Below are 24592 nucleotides of genomic sequence, written 5' to 3' on the forward strand. Positions count from 1 at the left end.
AGCTTTTAGCTGGTTGGCACAACTCCTTGGAGCCTCCAATTTGAACATGCAAAATGGCAGCTGCACTGGACACTTTACATATTGTTTTTATTTGTCCCAAATGTATTAGTTTATGACGTAAGTTTATACGTCAACTCTTTTTGCCATTGAATTGTGCTCATGTAAGTCCCACTCTATTATATTTACAGCTTATCTCTAGTCATAGTGTCTGTTTTTATATATTGCGGTTTTTAATGGGGGGTTTCATTCTTCTTTATGAAATGTGATGTACTGTATTTGGAAACGATTTTACTTAACAGTTTTTATTTATGTACTTTTATGATTTACTATGCCAAATCGAATGAAGTGATTATTGACTTGACTTGCACTAAATAGAGGGAGAGCTATGGGGCCCAACCACCTGCATTTTAACGAAATTTAGACTGCACAGCAACTGAACGTTCCTCAACTGCATATCCATTGCACACACTGCACTTCAGATTGGTCAAAGAGTAGAAGAAATGTTGCACTACACTGGACATTCTAAAAAAGTCCTCAAACCTAGCAAATGCAGTAAGTACGAGAATCAACTCACAGCCCTAAAAACTATTTCTTGTGGCATAAAGAATAAGGCTCCTAGTAACGGCAAGCATTATCTCCTTGTGTGTGGAGACTTGAACACCTATCCACTGGAAGATCTATGGGAGAGAGCAAAAAGCACAGAGGAGAACAGTTGGGGCCTCCCGTCACCAGAACTCAGCAGCTCCCTCCCCTCAGCAGGGGCAAGAAAGGAAGCTTATTCAGCCATTTCTCATCGAATTTTAAAAATGGTGGAAAAATAGCAGATAGCCCTGCAGCGCCCACATTCCGGAAAAGTAGAAGATCTAGCTTGATCGACTACATTCTATTTCCAAACGATTGCTGGAATTTGGTTCTGGAAATGGAAGTCATCTAAAGGCCAAAGAGTGACCCGGACCATTTAGGCTTTAAGTGGGCAGTCCTGACCAAGCAGAAAATGGTAAAATGCTATTCCGCCATTATCGCTTCAAAAAATAACTGATGAGCAGTAAAGTGGAACAGAGAGAACCACTCGAACAGCGAGATCCTATCAAAGGCTTGCCTGGAATACTTCTTAACCAGCACCATGAGTAACGACAAGCACGAGGCAATACTAACAAATTATAGCAAACAAACTCTCAAAGGAAATCACACGCCACTGGTCTGCACCATGGATATCAACGAGAAAAAGTACGAAACCAGACTAAAGTTGGTATGACAATGAGTGCAGAGTAGTTAAGAATTAGCTGAAACTGGCATACAGCAAGCAGCATACTAATTAACTATAGCTTTACTCAATCTGGAATGTTTTTATAGTGTTTTAGTTGATGTATTTTTTTTAAACCAGAAAGCTTATTATTGTTATGCAATTTTTTGTATTTTACGACATATATTTCGAAATAAAGGGATTATGATGATGAACTAGTGTTATCTCAAATGTATAAAGTTTCAATACTTTAAAAATATTTTAGGTATGCTGTTCGACTAAGTTTTACTGAAGTAAAGAGTCTAGCCAGTCTTAAAAGTAAATGTGTGTGTGTGTGTGTGTCTATATATATATATATATATATATATAATGGCAATTTGTATGCAATTTTCAGAAAGTGTGGAGTGTAAGGAGAAGCTCAAAATAAATATGTCCTCTGTTGCATTTGTTGTTGGTCTGCTATTGCCTTTCACTTCAACTCTTCTGATATATCTTATGGATGCTTTTTTAAAACACGTGTTGTATTATAGTCTGTTTAAATGTATTTACAACCCCTTTTATAAAATCAATCTGTGTTTAAATGTATGTTTGTTTATATGGACTCAATGTTGCTAAATCACTAAACTTAAAATAAGACCATGCAAATTGCTCATCACACAATGAAGATAACGTTTTCCGGGAAGAAGACTGAAGAAGGAGATTTCTGTCTTATCTCAAACCAATATTAATGTAGATAAACAAAATTAAAATCAAAGTCAATTCATGAACATTTGATGAACAGGCCACAGGGATTATTTTGACTCAGCGAGCAGCTGCCTGATAATGATCTTTAGCAGACCAAATGATATTTGTTTCTTCTACATCTATGAACTGCTCACTCTTGCACTGTTAATCGTCACCATAAAGCTTTTTTTACAATCAGTTCTATGTAGACTGCTAGGCATTCATGCATTAAAGTAATAGATATTGTTTTGCTAAATATTTGACACTTGATTATATACATGTACATAATTTAATTCTGCGGAGCATATCTTTGAACACTTTCGAATAACCATATGAATGTTGATCAAACCCTATATACTAATAAGAATATTGTTTTATTTCTGACCGTGCAAAAGTGAACAATGCATTTATTTAGAAAAATATCAGAAAGATATTGTTCCTGATCTTTGTGCAGTTAATCACATGTTTACAGCAATGTGTTATGTTTTTATGCCTTTACCATTTACCCTGATGCTGTTCTCAGACAAAACAAATTTGCTACTTTTTTCTCTTCTTAGATATACAATTAAATTTATTGGATCAGACAAACAGCCTAAATGTCTTTACTATGGGCAATGTTCTGGTTTCATTTATCACTATGAACTGTATGAATTGTAACTGTTTTAATTTGCCTACAACTTGCAAATGAAAACCAGCATAACATTATGAATGTTGTAGTGTTAACAGCACACCTAATGTTTTAAGAATGCAGTGTAACAATATTTCACAAAGTGCTGTTACCTGATAGCAGAAATAGGCGTGGGCCTTCTACTTCATTAGTTATTAATACTAAGTGGCAGAAATGGCAAAAAGAAATTGACTTCAAATGTTCCCTTGTTGATGAGCTTTACAGGGAAAACTAGTGCTAAAACTTGAAATCATGATCCCTGCCTCCCCCCAAACACCTTCTTATAAGTTATTTCTATTGAATTATACATTGTGTCCACTTTGGAACTCAAGGTTTTAATCCAATCTCTGTGATTCCCGGTGACTTGATTAATCTCCTTCTGCCTAAAAATGCAAACAAGTGAAATCTAACATAATTTTAAATATGTGAAATGTAAGGTAATTGTGCTACTTAAATGTGTAAATCCCTAGTAGACAGTAAGTCTTGGTGGCATCTCTTGTGAGCTCCAGAACCACCCGCTGTGGGTAAGAACCTGTGGTGGCAGAGGTGATGTCATTTTGCCATTCAAAGTTGTAAATCCCCAATTTATGTGCACAATATTGAACCCTCTTACATCAACCTCATTATTGTACATCTTCATTTCTGAACTGCTGTGGTATTTCAGACATTACAACAAATTACCTGTGTGGGGAAGAAATACTTATAGGTCTTTCTCAGAAATCAAGACCACTGCAGAGAAATAGAAAATTAAATTTTGGCAAGTTTAAATAATGACAAAATGACATGTGGCTGATTTAACGTACTAATATTTTGTAAAACAGTCCAGTGTCATCTCTATTTCAGTACCTGTCGTCTAAGGGGTTGAGGAAATCCTCTTCAAGCCATTTTCCTGCTGGTCCTTCTGGAGGCTGATATCTGATGTCCAACTCGACATAGATCTGCATAGGAGGCAGAGGTTGATTACAGTACAGTATTCATAGAGTGCATTTTAGTTACACATTTACATGATGAGACTCTTAGGGATGTATACATTCATGTTATCAAGGATATGGCACAGTGTTTGTGGTTTGTACTAGACCTTGTGGCTTCAAATAACAATGACTTTGGCCAGACGCTCACTGACCTGTGGGGGGCCATTCAGGCAGGCTCCAGACTTCCGCAGCCTCAGCGCTGCCCTCTTCCAGCACTTCCCAGGCTCCCAGGCTCCCTGCTGTCCGGACGCGACGAGACGGCAGATCGGGGACTTCATCCCCCAATACCCCTAGCGCCTTGGAAGGCGTGCTTCCGGTCCCGCCCCCCGGAGGTGCGCTAAAGGACAGCGCGAGCCCCGGGGGAGCGGGGAACTTTGGCCAGACGCTCACTGACCTGTGGGGGGCCATTCAGGCAGGCTCCAGACTTCCGCAGCCTCAGCGCTGCCCTCTTCCAGCACTTCCCAGGCTCCCAGGCTCCCTGCTGTCCGGACGCGACGAGACGGCAGATCGGGGACTTCATCTCCCAATACCCCTAGCGCCTTGGAAGGCGTGCTTCCGGTCCCGCCCCCCGGAGGTGCGCTAAAGGTCAGCGCGAGCCCCGGGGGAGCGGGGAACTTTGGCCAGACGCTCACTGACCTGTGGGGGGCCATTCAGGCAGGCTCCAGACTTCCGCAGCCTCAGCGCTGCCCTCTTCCAGCACTTCCCAGGCTCCCAGGCTCCCTGCTGTCCGGACGCGACGAGACAGCAGATCAGGGACTTCATCCCCCAATACCCCTAGCGCCTTGGAAGGCGTGCTTCCGGTCCCGCCCCCCGGAGGTGCGCTAAAGGACAGCGCGAGCCCCGGGGGAGCGGGGAACTTTGGCCAGACGCTCACTGACCTGTGGGGGGCCATTCAGGCAGGCTCCAGACTTCCGCAGCCTCAGCGCTGCCCTCTTCCAGCACTTCCCAGGCTCCCAGGCTCCCTGCTGTCCGGACGCGACGAGACGGCAGATCGGGGACTTCATCCCCCAATACCCCTAGCGCCTTGGAAGGCGTGCTTCCGGTCCCGCCCCCCGGAGGTGCGCTAAAGGACAGCGCGAGCCCCGGGGGAGCGGGGAACTTTGGCCAGACGCTCACTGACCTGTGGGGGGCCATTCAGGCAGGCTCCAGACTTCCGCAGCCTCAGCGCTGCCCTCTTCCAGCACTTCCCAGGCTCCCAGGCTCCCTGCTGTCCGGACGCGACGAGACGGCAGATCGGGGACTTCATGCCCCAATACCCCTAGCGCCTTGGAAGGCGTGCTTCCGGTCCCGCCCCCCGGAGGTGCGCTAAAGGACAGCGCGAGCCCCGGGGGAGCGGGGAACTTTGGCCAGACGCTCACTGATCTGTGGGGGGCCATTCAGGCAGGCTCCAGACTTCCGCAGCCTCAGCGCTGCCCTCTTCCAGCACTTCCCAGGCTCCCAGGCTCCCTGCTGTCCGGACGCGACGAGACGGCAGATCGGGGACTTCATCCCCCAATACCCCTAGCGCCTTGGAAGGCGTGCTTCCGGTCCCGCCCCCCGGAGGTGCGCTAAAGGACAGCGCGAGCCCCGGGGGAGCGGGGAACTTTGGCCAGACGCTCACTGACCTGTGGGGGGCCATTCAGGCAGGCTCCAGACTTCCGCAGCCTCAGCGCTGCCCTCTTCCAGCACTTCCCAGGCTCCCAGGCTCCCTGCTGTCCGGACGCGACGAGACGGCAGATCGGGGACTTCATCCCCCAATACCCCTAGCGCCTTGGAAGGCGTGCTTCCGGTCCCGCCCCCCGGAGGTGCGCTAAAGGACAGCGCGAGCCCCGGGGGAGCGGGGAACTTTGGCCAGACGCTCACTGACCTGTGGGGGGCCATTCAGGCAGGCTCCAGACTTCCGCAGCCTCAGCGCTGCCCTCTTCCAGCACTTCCCAGGCTCCCTGCTGACCGGACGCGACGAGACGGCAGATCGGGGACTTCATCCCCCAATACCCCTAGCGCCTTGGAAGGCGTGCTTCCGGTCCCGCCCCCCGGAGGTGCGCTAAAGGACAGCGCGAGCCCCGGGGGAGCGGGGAACTTTGGCCAGACGCTCACTGACCTGTGGGGGGCCATTCAGGCAGGCTCCAGACTTCCGCAGCCTCAGCGCTGCCCTCTTCCAGCACTTCCCAGGCTCCCAGGCTCCCTGCTGTCCGGACGCGACGAGACGGCAGATCGGGGACTTCATCCCCCAATACCCCTAGCGCCTTGGAAGGCGTGCTTCCGGTCCCGCCCCCCGGAGGTGCGCTAAAGGACAGCGCGAGCCCCCGCGTCGCGGGATCGCGCGCGGGAGAGCGCCCGGGGCTAAGCCCGGGCAAAGGGCGGGCCCTCAGAGGCACGAGGAGGACGGGACGGGCCACTACACTTGGCATCATCATTGGAGAAGGTAAAGCCAGGTTCTATCTTATATCTTTACCGCTTGGAGTTGTCTACCTTTGCCACCAGGATTTTATCTCCAAATTATAATGTCCATCTGGGAAGAGCTGAATGCCCTCTGTGGCACAAACTATATCCCGGATGCACCAATCACACCCATAGTGACCAGAGTCACTGATCAAGTAATTTGTACTCCCCAGGCAACCCCCAATACAACTCTCTCTCCATCTAACAACTGCAGCCCCTCTGTATCTGGCCCGAACCCTGCCTCATTACCATCGGATAAGGCTGAGACTCGATCCCCTCTACAATCGACCCTACTGGCCCAAATCGAGCGACTGCTATACACTGCTCTATCTCCACTGGTAGTCAAAATTAATGATTTGGGGGACAGACTGAGCAGGATCGAGAAAACTATTGTTCGGTCATACCCACAAACCGGAAACCCTGTTAATCCTATAAGCCCTACCCCCACCAACACTCAGGAAAGGTCTATGATCAATGCCCCCACGATACTGCAAACTTGTGACTCCCCTGTTATACCGCCTATCCAAAGTGGTCGCAATGATATCCTTAATCTCGATCATCCCCAACATAGAGCTCCTGTGATCGCACTAAAAAGAAAGCATCGCATTGATTTACCCCCCGAAGCAGCCCCATACATCACTGTTCTCTCTGGGGTCCCCGCACTCAGACCAGGAAAACGTGAACTGCATCAGGACCTACTGAACAAAGCCATCTTTTGGCTCAAAAACAATAGACCATTACCTTCTGCGCTAGACGGTGGGATACTGAGCGTAAGAAGGGTGGGGTGGCTTGGTCTTCTGCCCAAAAATGTTCCAGGGGACTTGATTTTGGTTAAGTTTAAACACAGGAACATTGCCCCCTACTTGCGATCTACCCAGCCCAAACGTGGGGATGGCTCCATCCTTATCTGGGACCTGCATGACTTTTACCCTTGTCCCCGAGCATCGAATCACCATAACAGCGGGTGAACAAGGGGGAATCTGAGTATTTTGGGTTATCGTTTGAAACGCGTTATTATAAAGAAGCGTATGATTGCTTGTTATCCCTGTCAACTGCACGTATATGTAATGCCGTTTTAAACTTTATTAGACCAGCTTTGGTGATTAGTAATAGATATTGATGGAATTTGGTTTTAAGAAAAATTATGTAAACATGTATTGTGATTTTATGGTTGATTAATTTTATTGCCCTTTTAAAATTGTCTATGCATACTTTTATGGTTTCTATATGAAATCGAAATAAAGTTTTGGATAGGAACAATGACTATAGACTACTAAGACATGGTCCTCTGACTTTACTATTGTGGAGTCGGATCCATTAACTAATTAAAGAGGTTCGGCCATTATACCGTTGCTAAAATGAATGGATGTGTAGATCTTGCACCTGGACAGACAGTCAGTCTGAAACTCTATAGTTTGGGCCTGATTCACAAAGTTTACAATGTTTTACTATTCACAAACAAATTTTACAAGTAGCATCTTTACGACTGCGGAGTCTGCGCACTCGTGGCAGAGACTCCACACATAAAAAGATAGGACAGACAAAAATACTACTTGTAAATTTGTTTGTGAATAGTCAAAAATCATAAACGTACACAAAGGTTTAAGTTTACTTTTGTGAATCAGACCCTGCGTACACTGGAGGATAAAGAGGAGAAGAGACCACAAAGACAGAAAGAGGTAACATAATTTCCCAAGATGCATTGATATATCACAAAACAAGAAACATGAACATTCAAATAAGACAAAAATGTGCATGTCACAAAGAACACCCCATATGATCTCGGTAACACTGCAGTGATGAAATGTCAGCCTTTCAATCCAAAAATAATAAAAATTCAGGAGTCCATTGAGGCTAACACCATCTCATCCACTTATTCTTCTGTTTCTCAACCAACCCTAAAAGAGTTGTTTACTGCATTCAAAACTTCAGAAGTGGAAGAGAGAATTAGACTAGCCCTGAAAACCAAAACACCCAACCTGCCGAAGGTACCCAGCCCTGTCCCCCATGACACAATTCATCACAATCCTTTTTCCAGACCTCACAAGCAAGATTGAAGTATCTCTCCCTGGTTCTTCTACTTGTTTCTTTTTATTACATTTTGTATTATGACTTATTATTGCACTTTATGTAATAATTGGTATGTGTCCTTTTAAGTCGACCTCATTGGAGTTCCAAAACTTTAATAAATATTGACTCGAATAGAAGTGTTATGACTGATGTTCTGCTGGGACTCCAACCAACCAACACCTGTCATGCATGTTACGCATGCTAACTTCAACAGCAATTACTGTTATCCAAGGCTATGTACAAGTATTGCATGCTGTATTACTGACCTTACTATACTATGGAAAATCCCAATCAAAAGAATATCTAAAAACAATTGATTGAAGCATCTCTCTTAAATCGTTCTGTCCCCATACGACTCAAGCTTTCATTACACCTTTGCTAAAAATGCTGGTGAGAGACCTCAAGATTCTGGCAAGTTACTTCCGTCGGGGCCACGGCGGTGCACATTATAGGGCAGAACCCCACCAAGGATTCTAGATGATGTTTCAGATGCTCCATGCTGCCCTGCCAACTCCCGCTCCATTTGTTGGCGCGCAGAGATGTCGGCGAGTATTGCCTGCTGTTCCTGAGTTATTAACAGGGCAGGCCCTGCACTGTGCAGTAAGTCTTTTCTTTGGACAAACAAACACTTGGCATAGATGCCAAGGTTTCAGATTGCTATGTGTGACATTTTCATGATTTCTGTGTGATTATGAGTGACATTTCAATGGCTATGAGTGACACTTTCTCGTCAGAAAAAATCAAGCAATAAAGATGAGGGAAACATATAAATATTATCAGAAATGATACCCATTTGAGCAACGAGAAACAAAGAAGTCACTGAACTAAAGTTCGCTAATGGCAGGCAACTGAAAATAAAGCAGAGCAGAGTCAGGCTGCCTGACTTCACAGTTCTCAGACTCAATACACTACAGGCCGGGGGTGCAGGCTGCTCAGGATGATTGAGGCATTAATGTTATGTATAAATAGCAGCCATAGCAATTTAGCTGAACTACTAAAACACAGATGCCTTAGCCAGCCTTTGCCCACACTGGGCCCCCTGGCTCCTCCCACTGGCAATCAATCAGTCATGTCAGGATGCAAAGCAATAGTGAGGACCAGGGCCTCTCTGCCCCACCTGGGACCCGGCTTCCAACCGAAGGCTGTGAAGCCCCAACATGAAAAACACTTACCTCCGCTGTAATGCTCTAAGCTGCAACAGTTGCTGTCACCTGTGCTCAATCTTGCCTGTTCAGTGCTGCAGTGCCGGAATCGGACTCAATGTGCAGGTGTTACTTGCAATGCTAGCAGGTTCACCACTCTGACCCAGGCTCTTCAGAGGGGTGGTGCAGGCAGGCGCGCTCCTGCAGTTGCAGTGAGCCGAGACCACGACTTCAAGCGGGTCAGCCGGCCTGCACCTTTTGAAGAGAACCCTGACACAGTGTCATAAGCAAGGAGGCCAGGAGGTAAGTTGATAGAGATAAATGCCAAGCGCTAAAAAGCTAATTTGACACAAGAATGGCACTCTCTGCCTGCACTTACTTGCAAGGAGAGCCATGGCATTCCGGTTTACGGGCTGACCATCCGCCTCCTCAGAGTCTGTCCAAAATGACACACTCCTTTGGCATGTCAAACGTGGGCCGCTCCCAGCTCAGAGCTGCACAGTGGTTAGTTCCAGCGGCCGCTGCGGTACCGTGGGGTTGGGTTCGGCGGTCTTGTTGTCATCATTTGATTTTAATTTCCCGCCCGGCTGCCATGAGTAGCCGCAGCCTAGCCTACCAAACTTTCAAATGCAGCTGGCAGCAGGAGGATGTGATGTCTTGCTGCGCCTCGCGGCGTCATTAATCTCGATTCCAAGTATTGATACATTGTAAGCAGCCGCTGCGAGGTAGCATCTCCTAGCTCAGCCAGCACCCATGCATGCCGGGAGCAGCATGCACGCCACGGCGCGCTGCCACTCCAGCTTTAATTTAGTCATAGAAGGACTTTGAAGGCTTGACAGAGGAGGCAGGCGGTGCCTTATGCGTGAATTTGCATTTCAGTGCGGTTATGCGACCATCACACTGAAAAGCGTTAGTCTAACACCTGATGTGTGGTGCATGGCAAGGCTCGCATTCCAAACGCTGACTTAGAATTCTCAGTACACTTTCAGATCATTCAAAGTTTACCAAGCTTCCAGTATTACGGCCAGCGTTCAGGCTAATTTTATGTTTGGCGTACAGTATAAGTAATATGCAAAGTGTTGATGCCATGAAGCAGTAGCTGAACTGTTCATTGTGAGTATTGATTGTGTATTGTTTGATACGTGTGATTTGAGGCGGGTGTGACTCTATATGAGATGGTGGCCATTTCATCACTTCTGGTTAAAACCCAAGCCTTTTGCGACAAAGAGCGGAGCACTTCAACTGAAGAGCGGCATTTGCGAATAAGCATGGTCAATGCTATGTGGCAGGAAGATTTTCAGTGAAAGTATTTTGTTGCATACTATCTTTTCCTTTGCAGATCTCCTTCCCCACTACTCGAATCCCAAACCTGTCACCTCGCCTGGCCACTCCAATACTCAGTGCTTCAAAGGCAATCTGAGTTGGAGGTGCCTGGAGGACCTCATAAAGCGCAGTGCAGATCCGAGGAAGACGGCCACTGTGATAACTTCTCAAGTCAGATATAGACCAGAGTCTCCATGACAACAATATCAGCTGCTACGTAAACATTTCAAATTAATTTCTTGTGAATTTCATCTGACATTTCAGTTATCCCCTATTATCAACATTTACTTCCAGTATCCGTTTACCACAAATACTAAACTGCATATTCTATTTTACTACAATGTATCCACATTCATTGATGAGGATGGTTTAAAGACCTTAAAATGAAATAGAGATGGTTTAAAGGTTTAAAGACCTTAAAACAATCTAAACAGTTGTCTTGAACATTTCAATATAATATACATCGGAAGTACAAAAAAAGGCCATTTCTGACAGATATGGTATTATTATGCATGCCACGGTTACCTTCAGAGTTTCTGAATTCTGCAATGTTGAACGCTATGTTCTGTAATTTGAATGAAAATGTATATTCTGCAGCTGGAATAGGAATTTGTACCAAAGTCCCTACAGAGACTTTTAAGGCATTGACAAAGTGAGCAAAGGCCTAATGCCCCAACATTCCATGAGAAAGTGAACTTTCTTTCCCTCTATCTCCCATTTGTCTACTTCTCCACCTCAATCTTTAACATATTATTAAATATTAGTTGACTTCATGGAGCTTGAATTAGCAGAAAATGGACAATAAAATAAAACGTTGTTCTGACTGGGGTCACCAAAGTACATTTTGGTTGTGGTCGCCTAAACCCTTCAGACCACACTGAGGGGCATATTACCAAAAACTAGCGATAATTATTGCTATGTTGGCTAAGCGGCAATAATTTTATCGCCATGTTGCGGCGATTTTTATCGCTTAGGAGCCTTGCTATTATCAAGGTTTATCTCCTAAGGGATAAAAATCGGCCGAAATGCATGAAAATCGCTGTAAAGTCAGCGATATTCATGCAATACCGAGCTAATGCTCTTAGCCATGTTATCCACCTCCCATTGGATAACATGGCTAAGAACTGCTCAGGGCAGGTGTTAGCTTTTGGAGATATTCGCGCTTAGCGCGAATATCTCCAAATGTTAGTAATAGGAGATAGCGATGTTAGCGACTTTCCAGTTGCTAACATCTTGGCACGCCCACTTTGCATGTCATTAGTGATAAATATCTCTGACATGCAGAGCGGGCCCAAGATGGTCGCTATCTCCTACTAGCTGTCGCTAACTGGTGTTAGCGACACCTAGGTAATAGGGAGATAATTTTATCTCCGTTTTCTTGGCTTTTAAAGCCAAAAAAGCGGAGATAAATCCCTTGATAATATGCCCCTGAGTCCCTAAGTGCAAAGTACAATGAAAGCCAAACTAAAAAGAAACCATAAGTCACAATCACCGGTAGGCTTAACTTGTAAGCCTCTTTGTTGGAGAGTCCCAAAGGGATCTGCTTTTTCTCCTTTATCATTTAACCTATGCATTCAATCATCCCTTGAAACACTATGAAAGAACATTAATGTAATAACAGATCTGTATGCTGCCGACAATCAGATGTTAATAAATCTTGGAGATGACCGAGGCAGCATGATCACAGGACTTGTTCCCATGATGGAAGCTGAAAACACTTGGGAAACCGAAACAATCTGAATCTAATTCCTCCAAATCTGAAAACTGCCTATACAAATAAAATAAATCAATCAGATTCTTCACTCTATGGATGAATGCCCCAAAAAAGTCTCAGTAGTTGGGGATCTTGGGATGCACCTGGATGCCGAACTAAACAAATTTATCAAGCAACCAGAACTTGCCTTAGTCGGTTTCGAACCCTCACCAGGATATTCCCATTTGTTTCTTTTGCAAGTAGAATCACTGTAGCTAATACCTTTATACAGCCCTGTGTAGTTTACAGCAACTGTACCTACCTTGGCATTCTCAAAAAAAAGTATTCTATGCTTACAAAATATTCAAGCTACCCTAGTCAGATGCATATTCAACCGGAAACAAATTGACTCATTTTCAAACCATCTAAGCCATTTTCCGTGGTTACCCACTGAAAAGCACTTTCTTTTCAAGTTTACCTGTATAAAGCACAAAATATACTACTAATAGTAAACAAATTCAGGAAATATGTCCTCCCCTGGAAGCTAAAATAACGAAACAATGCAATTTTTAAAACCCCATCAGTGAAATATTCCAAAAGGGAATTCCAAGTTCAAGGAGCACAACTGAGGAATCCTCTCCCTCTAGAAATGTGTACTGAGCCATCAGTTACTTAGTTTAGAACATCTCTAAACATCTGACTGTTCACCAGGAAAGTGGCCCATAAGATAGGTACCACATTCATGCCTAATCATTTGTCATTCCATAGAGCCATTACCGGTAGTAATTGCTTCACTATAAAAATCAACCTCAAATGGATATGTCCTGGCGCGTATCATGAAGGATTAAGATCCCGCTCTTACCCAGATTCATTTGTCAGTTTGCAGATCAGCATGAATAGAACATTTTCTTCACAAAAGGAGGTGAGAAGCACTCATTTCAAGTGTGTGTGTCATAGGAAAAAAATGTCATCGGCATGTTACACATAAGGTAGTACACACCTTTTCAAGCCGGTTTTAGAAAGCATTTCACAGGTTCAGGTCGAACAAGAGCTGAATACTGGAACAAATTCTATGATTGCAATAGTTTAAGGTGTGAGAGGCTATTTTCTGGATTATGAACAGACACATAAAATAATATGACATATTTACAAAGTATTCGTCTACAGAAAGCAATCTATCCTAAGAAGACAGTCACACCTCTAAATGCGTGGTGAAGGGCTGGTGAGAAAAAGCTTAAAACGCATGTCTGAGATGGCGATACAAGTACCGCTAAAAATGGAACTCGCCTATTAAATCTGCAAATGTATATACACTTGGAAAATTCTAGACAGTTGGCCAAAGGATGTCCAGAAAACAATCCTTTGTTTCTGGGCTCCATGGTGCAATATTGAGGATTAAAAATCAGGTAATCTGGATGGAGCTGGGGTGTTAGGAGTATGATTACCAAGGATTTAGAGTGAATCCAGACGGTGGAACCCAGAAGTGAGAAGATATTCACGCTTCTGAATAAATAAAGCCTGAGCTACGAGGAATTGTATTGCCAGTTTGTCACCCAAATCTCTCGCTTTAATTTTTAGTTCCATGTTGAGGAATCAGCTTATACAACTCGACAAAGATAATACTTTTCTCATTCATGTAATGGAAGGGTATTTGGGGCTTGCCATTCCGGACCTCCCAATTTCTTCAGAATCTTTTTTGAAAGGTCTTAAATACAGCAGTGCTATTAAAGAAGATACTGTCAGAGCATGGGTGCATTTTTATGGATTGGAGAAGTTCCAAAATTGTGTCTGAATTTTACTACAATAAGAAATAGGGTAACAACGTGGGAGGGGGTTAACCTTAGTATGGCAAAGAAGGGCATTAATATTAAGTGAAGCAGGTAAACGGGTAAAAGGATGAAGTTGGGAAGTGGTCGCTAGTCAAAAGAAGAAACTGATAAAATGGAAAAAAATCACTGGCCAGGAAAGCTCATTTGCCCTTGTAGCAAAGGATATGATGGCCATAGGGTAACAAATTGTGTCTTCATGTAATCTGTATACAATTGACAAGGTATGACTGGGGGAGTCTAATAATTTGCATACACCAGTGCTACCTATCTGACCAAAAGGAAAGTTGTCAGCCAAAAAGTGCAGAAGAGTAACTTCCTTATCCTCAAAAGTAGATGGAACGGGCCTTCGAGTCATAAAACAAGATATAAGCTCTGTGATGGCACCACATTCCTGTTGTTTATTTCAAGACTATGGGCTTGGTTATAACTTTGGCAGTGCTGCATCAGTTTTGCGCGAGCACAGCACCACCTAAGCCATGCATGGTCCGTCTGCAGGATTCCAAGATCAACTTGTGTCTGGCGGGCTTTTCTTATGCCGTTCCCATGGTGCTGCCCTGAAAACGGGCACCGCAATGGGAACACAAAAGCAGTTCCAGCACGGCATTGACTGTGAAGTCCATGCTGTGCTAGAACTTGAGGTGCAAGCAAACAGAGGGGCACTTGTTGTGCCCCACGTAATGCATCCCATGGCCGTGGAGGCATGGGGGCCCTGTAGGTCCCCCTTTGTTTTTCAACCACCAGCCTTTTCATGGTGGGCTCACCGCCCTGAAAAGGCTGGCAGTGGGGAACTCGTAATATGCTTGGCGGAACCACAGTGGTTTCGCCTTGCACCTTGTATACCCCTGTCTGCTGCGCCACCACCAGGAAACAGCGGTTCCCTGGCGCCGTTGACACAGCGGTGGCAGTCCGAATGGTCCTCGTACTACGGCGGCCGCAGGACCGCCGCCGCTGCCCCACCACGAGTCTGGGACTCGCACCTCATGGCCAGTAAGCCCTGGAAATATTGACTTTTTACTCCAGACTTTCTGTGCGCAGGACAGAGCTCTTTATATAGACAGAGGACTTTAAAGTCCGGGATTTACACTAATGGCTGAGCCTTCAATCTTGGGTTGACAGGAACAGGTATCCTAAATGCAGATTCATAATAAAATATTCTAAAGCAGCTGAAGAATGTTAATTACTTTATTAGCCATCCATCAAAGTAAACTGCTTGGTTCATTATGTGCCATGCATGATTGAGAAAACATTGGAACTGTGAAATCTAGCCAATATGTGCAGAAAAGCCCTTGGTCACCATTCAGGTTCAATCCTTTTCTCGAATGAGTGCGAGCAAGTGGTTACTTATTTATTTATATATCACTCAATGCCACTGGGAGACCTATTCCATGAGTTATAAGATTGCCAAATATTGGATGCTGAAGGCAGAGTGGAGTGAGAATATGAAAACACGAGACAAGGTGGAAGGAAGACGTGGAATACCTGGGAAGGCAATTGAAGGGGACAAGGCAATTGAAGAGTAGGCTATAATCAAAGTCCTGAAGGTGAAAGGAGAACCTTATGAATCCAACAGTCAAAGTTGTTCCCAAACAAGGTGGGCCTGATTAAAGTACATTTGGATATCGTCTGAGCAATTTGTAATCCTAGGTTGACTTTCCTGTAGTCTCCACTTCCCTAACCCATCCCTTCACTCTTAAGGCAACACCTGTACTGACACACTGCCTTACATGTATTATAACATTTGTGACTGCACTTGTTTTCCTCCAGCCCAACAAAAGCCAAAAGGGTGCACTATTGATGTACCTCCTACTTGAGGAAATAACTAGGTCAAGATATGATATCTCTAAAACAAATATTAGACATGTTTGTCTGCTTGTAATATCAACAATAGACACAGGTTGGCGGATGCTTGCTAAATTGCAAGGCAAAAGAATGACTGACTACTTCACCCATGAGTAATGTTGTCTCCAAATGCGATATGCTGTTGTACTGTGACTAGACAGCTAAACAGTCTACAGCCAAATGATGAAAACTCCACAATAACAATCTGAAGAGAGTTGCAACATCTCTGTATCTAAATAAAGAAGCGACTATTAAGTAAGTACCACAAGCAAAATCATGTGATTGATTCTGACTGAGAGCTCCAATCTTCTTACAAGATTTGCAGGTTTGCAGTGTAACAGGAGCCAATTTCTCGGAGCTCCGTGAGGGCCACGCTGGAACTTGAAGTTGAGTCATTCCTTCACAGGTCAACAATGTAATGGTTTACAAACTGGCTGTATGTCTGCTTGTAGTTTCTTTTTCGCACAGTGCATGCTGCCTTATTTTGATCAATGTTTAGTATCTCCAGCAAGTCCTGATTCGAGGACCATGTAACTGCATTACGGAAGTCGAAGCATGACAGAGGAGTCTGGGTACCTGCATACCTCCAGAAGATACACTTGAACTCAAATTTCTTAGGGTCTTGCAATTGAAATCACTAAGGGCCAGATGTAAGTAGCCTAATACCGGTCGGTAACGGACGAAATTACCGAATTTCGGCCGTTACCGACCAGTAATAGGCTTTTCAGATGTAGGAGGCCAAATTGAAGGATTCGGTAATTTACCAAATCGGTAATTTAAGTAATCGGTAAGTTACCGAATTCTTAAAATACTGATTCGGTAAATTACCGAATCCTCAATGTAGGGAGCACTCAAATGAGTGCTTTTCTCATTTCAGGATTTGTTATTTACCACTAACTACAAGTTGGTGGTAAATATCGAAAACCGCTAAAAAAGCAATTTTTCGCAATTTTTAACAGTGCCATGTGGCAGACATACATGCCCTTAGGGCATGTATATGTGCCACATGTGCACCCATACACTATTCAGGGGTGCAACAGGGTGTCAATGTGACACCCTGCCACCCTTGTAAGTCTTCCCCCTATTACCGATTCGTTATTTACCGAATCGGTAATTCTCATTCATTCCTATGGGAATTACCGAATCGGTAAATACCGAATCGGTAAAATTTACCAAATTTTTTCCTACATAGCATTTACCGATTCTAAAATACCGAATCGGTAAAATTCGGTATTTTAGAATCGGTAAATGTAGATTACCTACATATGGCCCTTAGTATGGCTACTTGTATGATCTAACTGTTACAATGATGAATTGTAGGAACTCCTGACGTAGCCATGAGGTATAAAATAAGTAAAGATTTATTTAAGCTTAGATGCAGGATGGTAGTTCCAAGATGGTAGTTCATCAGTTGAGTAATTAAGATGGTTCAAGCCCCCACCAGGAGCAGCATCCTTGCTGCTCAGCCCACAGTCTCCAACTGTCTCTCTCTCACACAACCAGGCACTCCAACATTCTGTTCACTCATCAACATTCTAACATTCCACATCCACATCACATTCATACTCTCTGAGCAGCAGGGAAAGGAAATCAAGGTACAACACATCCCCTTCCCTTGGGAACACAATAAATAAAGAAGGCTACAACATTGCACCATAAAAGTACAATACAAGAGAAAAATGCAATGTACAAATAGAGATAACAAAATACAGATCAAACAGATAGATAAACAGCATGGAGGAGAAACAAACAGAGAGCAAATGATAATTGCAAATATAAGAGAACAGCGGAAAGGAATATGAAAGAGAAGTATGCAATAAACACATGAAAATTCCAAATATACAAGAACAGAGAAAGGGAATGATTACACACTTCCCAACAATATTGACAGAAAATAAAAATTCGACAGTGGTAACATTGTACAGGACTGGGAGAATGGAGGACATCAAAAAGATGTCAATTCCTCACCGCTCACCCCGTTCTGCACACCATACATGCTCAACCATGGGTTAATCGAAAGTAAGAGGTGCACGACACCTGAACAAATACCTGAAACAAAAGTATAGGTACACAACCCATCACACAAAATTCCCAAAATTCCATAAAGGCACAAATGTATAGGGCACACAACCCATCGCGCGAAGGCAGAAAAGCATAGTGTACACGACCCATCGCACAAAGGCACACAAGTATAGGGTACACGACCCATCGCACAAAGGCACAAAAGTATAGGGCACACGACCCAAATTTCATTAAGGAAAAACCACACACTCTACAAAATATGGGTAAATGAAAAGAAAGGGAGGCTGCTCCTGGTGGGGCTATACTTTCATCTACATATCTTCGTCTACTAAACTTACCCTGGAACTAAGCCTGAATAAAGCTATCCTGTTTTGTATACCTGGCTCATGGACTTTTAATTTACAACAGTAACATTGGAAAAACAAGTTATCATCAATCCAGACTCTTAGTTTGCGGATATATTCTGCTTATGTTGATTCCAAGTTTATTCTGTTGGCCACAAGTGTACTGGGGAGAAATGTCTGGCTTTATTTTGCAGGCAGAGCATGTGCCTTGCAGCCATTTAATGCCAACTAATTAGCTTTCATCCAACTTCGAATATAATTCGTTCAGTCATGAGCCATGTTAATGGCCAGGTGGAACTATCATGTCCTTCTTCGACCTTCCACCTTTTGCTGCACCACAGCTCAGTATCGCCCATGTGCATTTGTCATGACATGCAAGGTGCTGGACGACCTTAGTCAGTCTGTAAATTTAAAAAATGCAACAGGGTGGAACTTTGAAGCATGGCAGATGAGAAAGGAAGTTGTACAGTTTTACTACCATGATGAACTCAACGAGAAAGATTTAGTCTACGGCAAGGCAGTTACTGACAGGGCTGACCGGCAGTTTGGTAAGTCTGAAAGCAGTCAGTGATTGAAGAGAATGGACACTTCTGGTCTCTTTTGCCTAAAGTCCAAATGGCGTTCATCAGTTCATCAGAAAGGGAGAATTCTGCTGTAGCCCTGTCCACCCCATTATATTCACCATGAAACGCCTGATACAATGCCAAAACTGTTTTCCTAGAATGCTAATTCTGTACCATCCATCATCAAACTTTAATACCTCCTCTGTCAGACAATTTCTCTTCTGTTATTTTCGTAATTGACACAGACCTAATGTAATCAAAAATCGAGCTTTTTTAGGTCAAAGCCTACCAGAGAGCAAAGCTGTCTGATTGCCAAGACATATTGGGGGCATTCTGAAAGCTGACCTAGGAATGCATTCCACCCATTGCTTACCACTGTATTTTTGTTTTGTCACTCACAGTTGCTTTCTTTCTATTTGCTGGCTGTATTTGTTTCCAGCATGTCTATGTCCCGCCCTTGGAGCAAAGCCTTTTTTATGACCTCTCTGATTGCGTTATTCATTTCTTCCATGAGTGCTTGATTTTTTTGGAACTCTTTTGGTTCTTTTTCCTGCAGTTGTCCAGCGAGTGCACGTGTTTTAAAGTTGTTTCCTGTGTGTGTTACTCTTTCCCTTCTGTTGCTGTTTTGTTTTCTTACTCATTAGGCAAAAGTGTGTGTGTTCATGTTCACTCCCTTATGCACTGCTTCCTCCCTTAACGTACCATCCCTCTCTGTGTTTCTCCCCCCTCATATCTCTGCCCAACCCCACTTTCTTGCTCTTCAGTGTAGCCCCAAACTCCCCCTTCATCCGTGTTGTAATAAGGACACTCTGAGGCAAGTGAAGGTAAAAGTGTCTTTATTCTGTCACCCACTCTCCTAGACTGCCAGAGGGGTGCCAGCATTCCAAGGCGAGCTCTGTCAGAACGTACCAACAGGGAGGGGGGGAAAGGGTGGCGGAACGTACCAAAAGGAAAGGGAAGAAAAGAAGGACAAAATACAACACATCTCCCCTCGGCCAACACAAGGGAAAAGCCACGGAAAATAGAAAGAGAAAGGAAAAAGGAGGAGGAAAGAAGAAGAAGAGGGAGAATGCAACCTAAAGTGCCTCGGGAAAAAACCCGAAACAACATTTGGAAAAGGGTGGGAGTAGAAAAAGGACTCCCACTCCCAGGAAGAGGAGCGGGGGTTTCACTATTCAATAAGAGGGGGGGCAACCGTCTCTAAGAATTCCACAGCAGGTTGCTGTCAGGTATGTGAATAACTATTGACAAAGTTTGAACATACGAGGTGATAACATGCAATTGGGTAGGGAGACACACAATGCGGGTTTCTTCTAGTAGGATGGAAATTTCTATGAACTTTGGCATTTCAATAGAAGGAATCATCACAATATTACCCGTGACAACAGAGTAGATACACTTAATAAAGGATACATCTTATATATACTCCCATGGAAAACCAATACGTATATACATTCAGTTAAGGCAGGTTAAATCTCAAAGTATGAAGAAATAGGACAATATATACTCATGTTGTGCGGGATAAATCGAAGAAGAAAGTCCCCATGCTTCTCCTTAAAATATGTACTTAGGAGACTGCTCTTCTTCAGGGTATACCATTTTAATTTGATTCATCTCCCCTTCTCTGCACACTCTTGCAAAATGGCCCTTTTTATTACACGTCATGCAAGTAGAATTACGGGCTGTACAATGAACACTGTTCACCAGGTGGTTGCTACTTCCACATCTAAAACATTTTAACCCTTCAGGGACGCTAACAGGATTTTCACTCTTAATTTCTTTCGACCTGATCTTAAGAACTTCAGTGTCACTGTTATCATCAAAGGCACCTTTAGCATTGCTTATATTACAGACTGGTTCTTTAGGTGGATTCATCTCCAAAATACACTTAGCAGTGTGTTCAATAGACTGTGCCATACTGATAGCTTCTCTTAATGAGGATTTTTTAGCTAGAAGTTTCTCTTTTAAACGGGGGTTGTGAGTACATCTTACCAATTGATCCCTGATAGGCGAGTCATTCAACTCGCCAAACTCACATAAACGAGTTAGGCATCGGAGTGCAGAGATATAATTAGTGACCGACTCCTGTTTGCCTTGAACACGAGTAAAAAACTTGTGCCGTTCTAGGACTAGTTCACCTTGTCCCCGAAGTGAGTTTCTAGTTTCAACAAGGTGATTTTAAATACATCTAAATCAACCTCATCATCCTCTAACTCAGGATCGGGTAGGGTATCGTAAATTTTCCTCCCCTGAACACCCAGGTTATGAAGTAAGACCTGTTGTTTCCGGACAGCAGAGAATTTCCCCCCCCAATGGCAATCAGGTAGGAATCAAACAACTTAATCCAATCCTTCCAATGGATTTCAGGATCCCCAATTTCGTTTAAAAAGGAGGGCGGTTGGCTCATGGATGACGCAGCCATGGGGAGTAAGTATAGTATCGGTGTTTTCTACACTATAATGGAAAATAAAAGGAGGGTTCCTCAGTAATACTCGCAAGAAAGATCTCCTTGTCAAAAAACTGCAATGAAAGTGATATGAATACTCACACAAGTAGAGAGATGCAATTACAACCTTTGCTTACGGAGAAACACGGTCCAAACCTAGATACCAAAACCAGTAGGCTTGCCCACTATGTACTAACTCACCGTAAAAGCATTACAAACCGCACAAGTAGACAATGTACAGAGTGCTCTGAGAGTACAATGATCTAAGGGATACAATGACAATAATGAGTGGGTTTAATGTAGGACCATCAGGAAGACACATGTCCAGATGACCTTCCTTGAAGACAAGTGGTGGTGTCACCATAGAAAACTGGAAAAAGCACAGGATAGTGTTCAATAAAATGAGCAATAAAGCTTGCCCACTATGTACTAACTCACTGTAAAAGCGTAACAACCCACACAAGTAGACAATGTACAGGGTGCACTGAGAGTACCAGGATCTAAGGGATATAATGACAATAAAGAGTAGGTATAATGTAGGACCTTAAAGAAGACACACGTCCAGATGACCTTCCTTGAAGACAAGTGGTGAGTGTCACCATAAAAACTGGAAAGTACACAGGATAGTGTTCAATAAAATGAGCAATAAGGTCCACTGGAGCATGTATCACCACGAAGAGCGCAGAGACACACAGGGGGAATATACGCAGAGGTGGCTAGAGTATAGGTAGGGATAAAAGGCACTAAGGAAGGTGTGCGTATCACCGATGGCAACGCACAAGGTACATGTAAGTTGTGAGGAATTCCTAGCATCTACAACAGATACTCATGTCTCCTAGAAAGTATTCAACAATGGCAGTACCAAGTCAATTGATAGAAGGTCCTGGATCAGCAGACAGTACTAAAGATTTACTTGGTTGAAGATGGAGGACAGATGATTTAAGGACTTCGCAGCCACTACAGCATACCAAATAGGTGCCCCTCCTAACAGGGGAAGCACAAGGGCTAACTGGAACAATCCAAAGAGAATGGGATTGGTAAACCAAAAGGAACAGTCTTACTTGCGTGGATGCCGATACTGATGAATTAGTGGAACGCAGCCAGCCGTCCTGTGACCCACGATGTAGATGGGCGCGCCGAGCAGACCAAAGAAGATAGACTTCAGGGCGTCACAACAGGTCTTCGATGAGGCGGCTGGGGCGCAGGGCACGCATAATACTGAATTTACTACCGGGGCGGGAGAGGCAACCACTGGAAATCAAGCAAAAGGAACTCCTCCGACGTTCTATTTCTATTTATTTTCTATTTTGATGTTTGTAAAGCGCTCGATTGCCGTGGCGTCTTGGCGCTAGTGTGTGTGAATCCGGATCCTGAAAACCATAACTTGTGCCAGCCTAAGTTACAAAAAGCAGCCTCTTCAGGCTCTTCCTAAACAGCCTCCTATCTGGTTGGAATCTCATGTCCAGAGGTAGTCTGTTCCACAGGTGTGCTGCCCTGTTGGATAGTGTCGTACCTCCCCATCTGGGTCGTTTAACCCTGATAGTTTTGAGAAGCCCTAGATTAGTGGATCTCAGAAGACGTGAGGGAACATAAGGCGTGAATAGTTTAGAGACTTCACTAGGAAACAATAGCCTTGTCTGACAGGAAATGCCCCCGAAATAAAGGCAGCACCTGAAGCTCCCGAAGTAAAGAAATTCCGCCAGGCGCAGGCAATGAGGACACAGACGTCAGAAGAGCACGTGGCAGCGCCACACCGATGACAGGAGGCAGCTGAAGGATCATTGACAGCTGTAGCAGTGCACCCTCACTCGACCCTGGGGCGGCTGAAGAAATCACAATCACCACACAAACCGGACCAATGCCCAACAGCAGACAAGTATTCCGGGCTGACAGAATCGGCAAAGCTTACTCTGGACGATGAGTTATATAGCGCGTGTCAGACACGTAACCAGCTTCCTTCTTCAGAAAGGAATCGTCACACCGATGACAAGAGGCTGTTGAAAGATCCTTGACAGCTGTAGCAGCGCACCCTCACTCGACCCTGGGGCGGCTGATGAAATGACAATCACCACACAAACCGGACCAATGCCCAACAGCAGACAAGTATTCCGGACTGACAGTGTCGGCAAAGGTTACTCTGGATGATGAGTCTGTCAGACACGTAACCAGCTTCCGTCTTCAGAAAGGAATCGCGGTCTGGCTGATTAAATTTCAATGAACCCCTGGGCAGCTTGAATCGTCGAATGGATCTCCACAGGAACTTTTAATATCAGCATGGAAGCACGAAATCTCACCACAGCACACGTTCACAGATTGGAGAGAGCACTGAGAGGGGAGGTGACAGCTTGGCCCCCTGCGCCGTCCTTGTCACCAGTGTTGTAATAAGGACACTCTAAGGCAAGTGAAGGTAAAAGCGTCTTTATTCTGTCACCCACTTTACGAGACTGCCAGAGGGGTGCCAACATTCCAAGGCGAGCTCTGGCAGAACCTACCAACAGGGAGGTGGGGAAAAAGGGTGGCGGAACGTACCAAAAGGAAAGGGAAGAAAAGAAGGACAAAATACAACAATCCGCCAGGCTTGTCTGTGGTTTCCCTCTTTGGATTTGTAATAGCACTATCTACAAGGGCTGTTGAGTTGCTTTCCTAGGATGAGAATGTTCTGTTCCACTACTAGTATCAGTCTTCTTGGTGAGCAGCAGGCTTCTGAGCTTGCTGTCTTTGTCCCGTTTACCCCGGCAGCAATTCCACCGCAGCGATTTTGATGACTGGGCAGGGCCGCGTCGGCCAACGGACGTGCGCAGCACTACGAAGGTAGTGTTTGCGACGGCTGTTGGCCGACAGAAGCACGCACTGGGTTAAAGCCCTGCAGCAGGGTTGCATTCTTTTCCTTCTTTTGACATCAGCTCAAAGAGCTCGGCCACTGCCAGCAGCAGAACACGGGTCATCCATACCCTAAAAATCCTAATTCAGGGCCTTCCTGTCAGGAAGGTCCATAAAAGCAGCAACGCTATATAAACTGCAGAGTTCCTCTGCTTGTATGTATGCCATGCTTGGGAACCGAACCTCAGCTTTACTTTACAAAGGACTGAAATCACTGTAGAACCTAAAGCTGTGTAACCACTAATCAATCAATCAATCAATCAATCAATCAAGGAATTTGTAAAGCACGCTACTCACCAGTTAGGGTCTCAAGGCGCTGGGGGGGGGCGATTGCTACTGCTCGAACAGCCAGGTCTTGAGTTGCTTCCTGAAGGCGAGGTGATCCTGCGTCAGCCGGAGGTGGGTGGGGAGGGAGT

The 24592-nt window shown here is 44.6% G+C and overlaps 1 protein-coding gene across 1 annotated transcript in view; it reads right to left on the reverse strand.

The window, feature by feature from the left end:
* LOC144768501 (fer-1-like protein 4) overlaps positions 1-24592 on the reverse strand; it is a 936890-nt gene that overhangs the window by 672570 nt on the left and 239728 nt on the right. Inside the window, exon 5 of the mRNA XM_078652210.1 lies at positions 3480-3571. Coding sequence (XP_078508336.1) covers positions 3480-3571 — 92 coding nt within the window. The remainder of the gene's footprint in view (positions 1-3479; positions 3572-24592) is intronic.

Source organism: Lissotriton helveticus, chromosome 7 (assembly GCF_964261635.1).
Source record: "Lissotriton helveticus chromosome 7, aLisHel1.1, whole genome shotgun sequence".
NCBI classification, from domain to species: domain Eukaryota; kingdom Metazoa; phylum Chordata; class Amphibia; order Caudata; family Salamandridae; genus Lissotriton; species Lissotriton helveticus.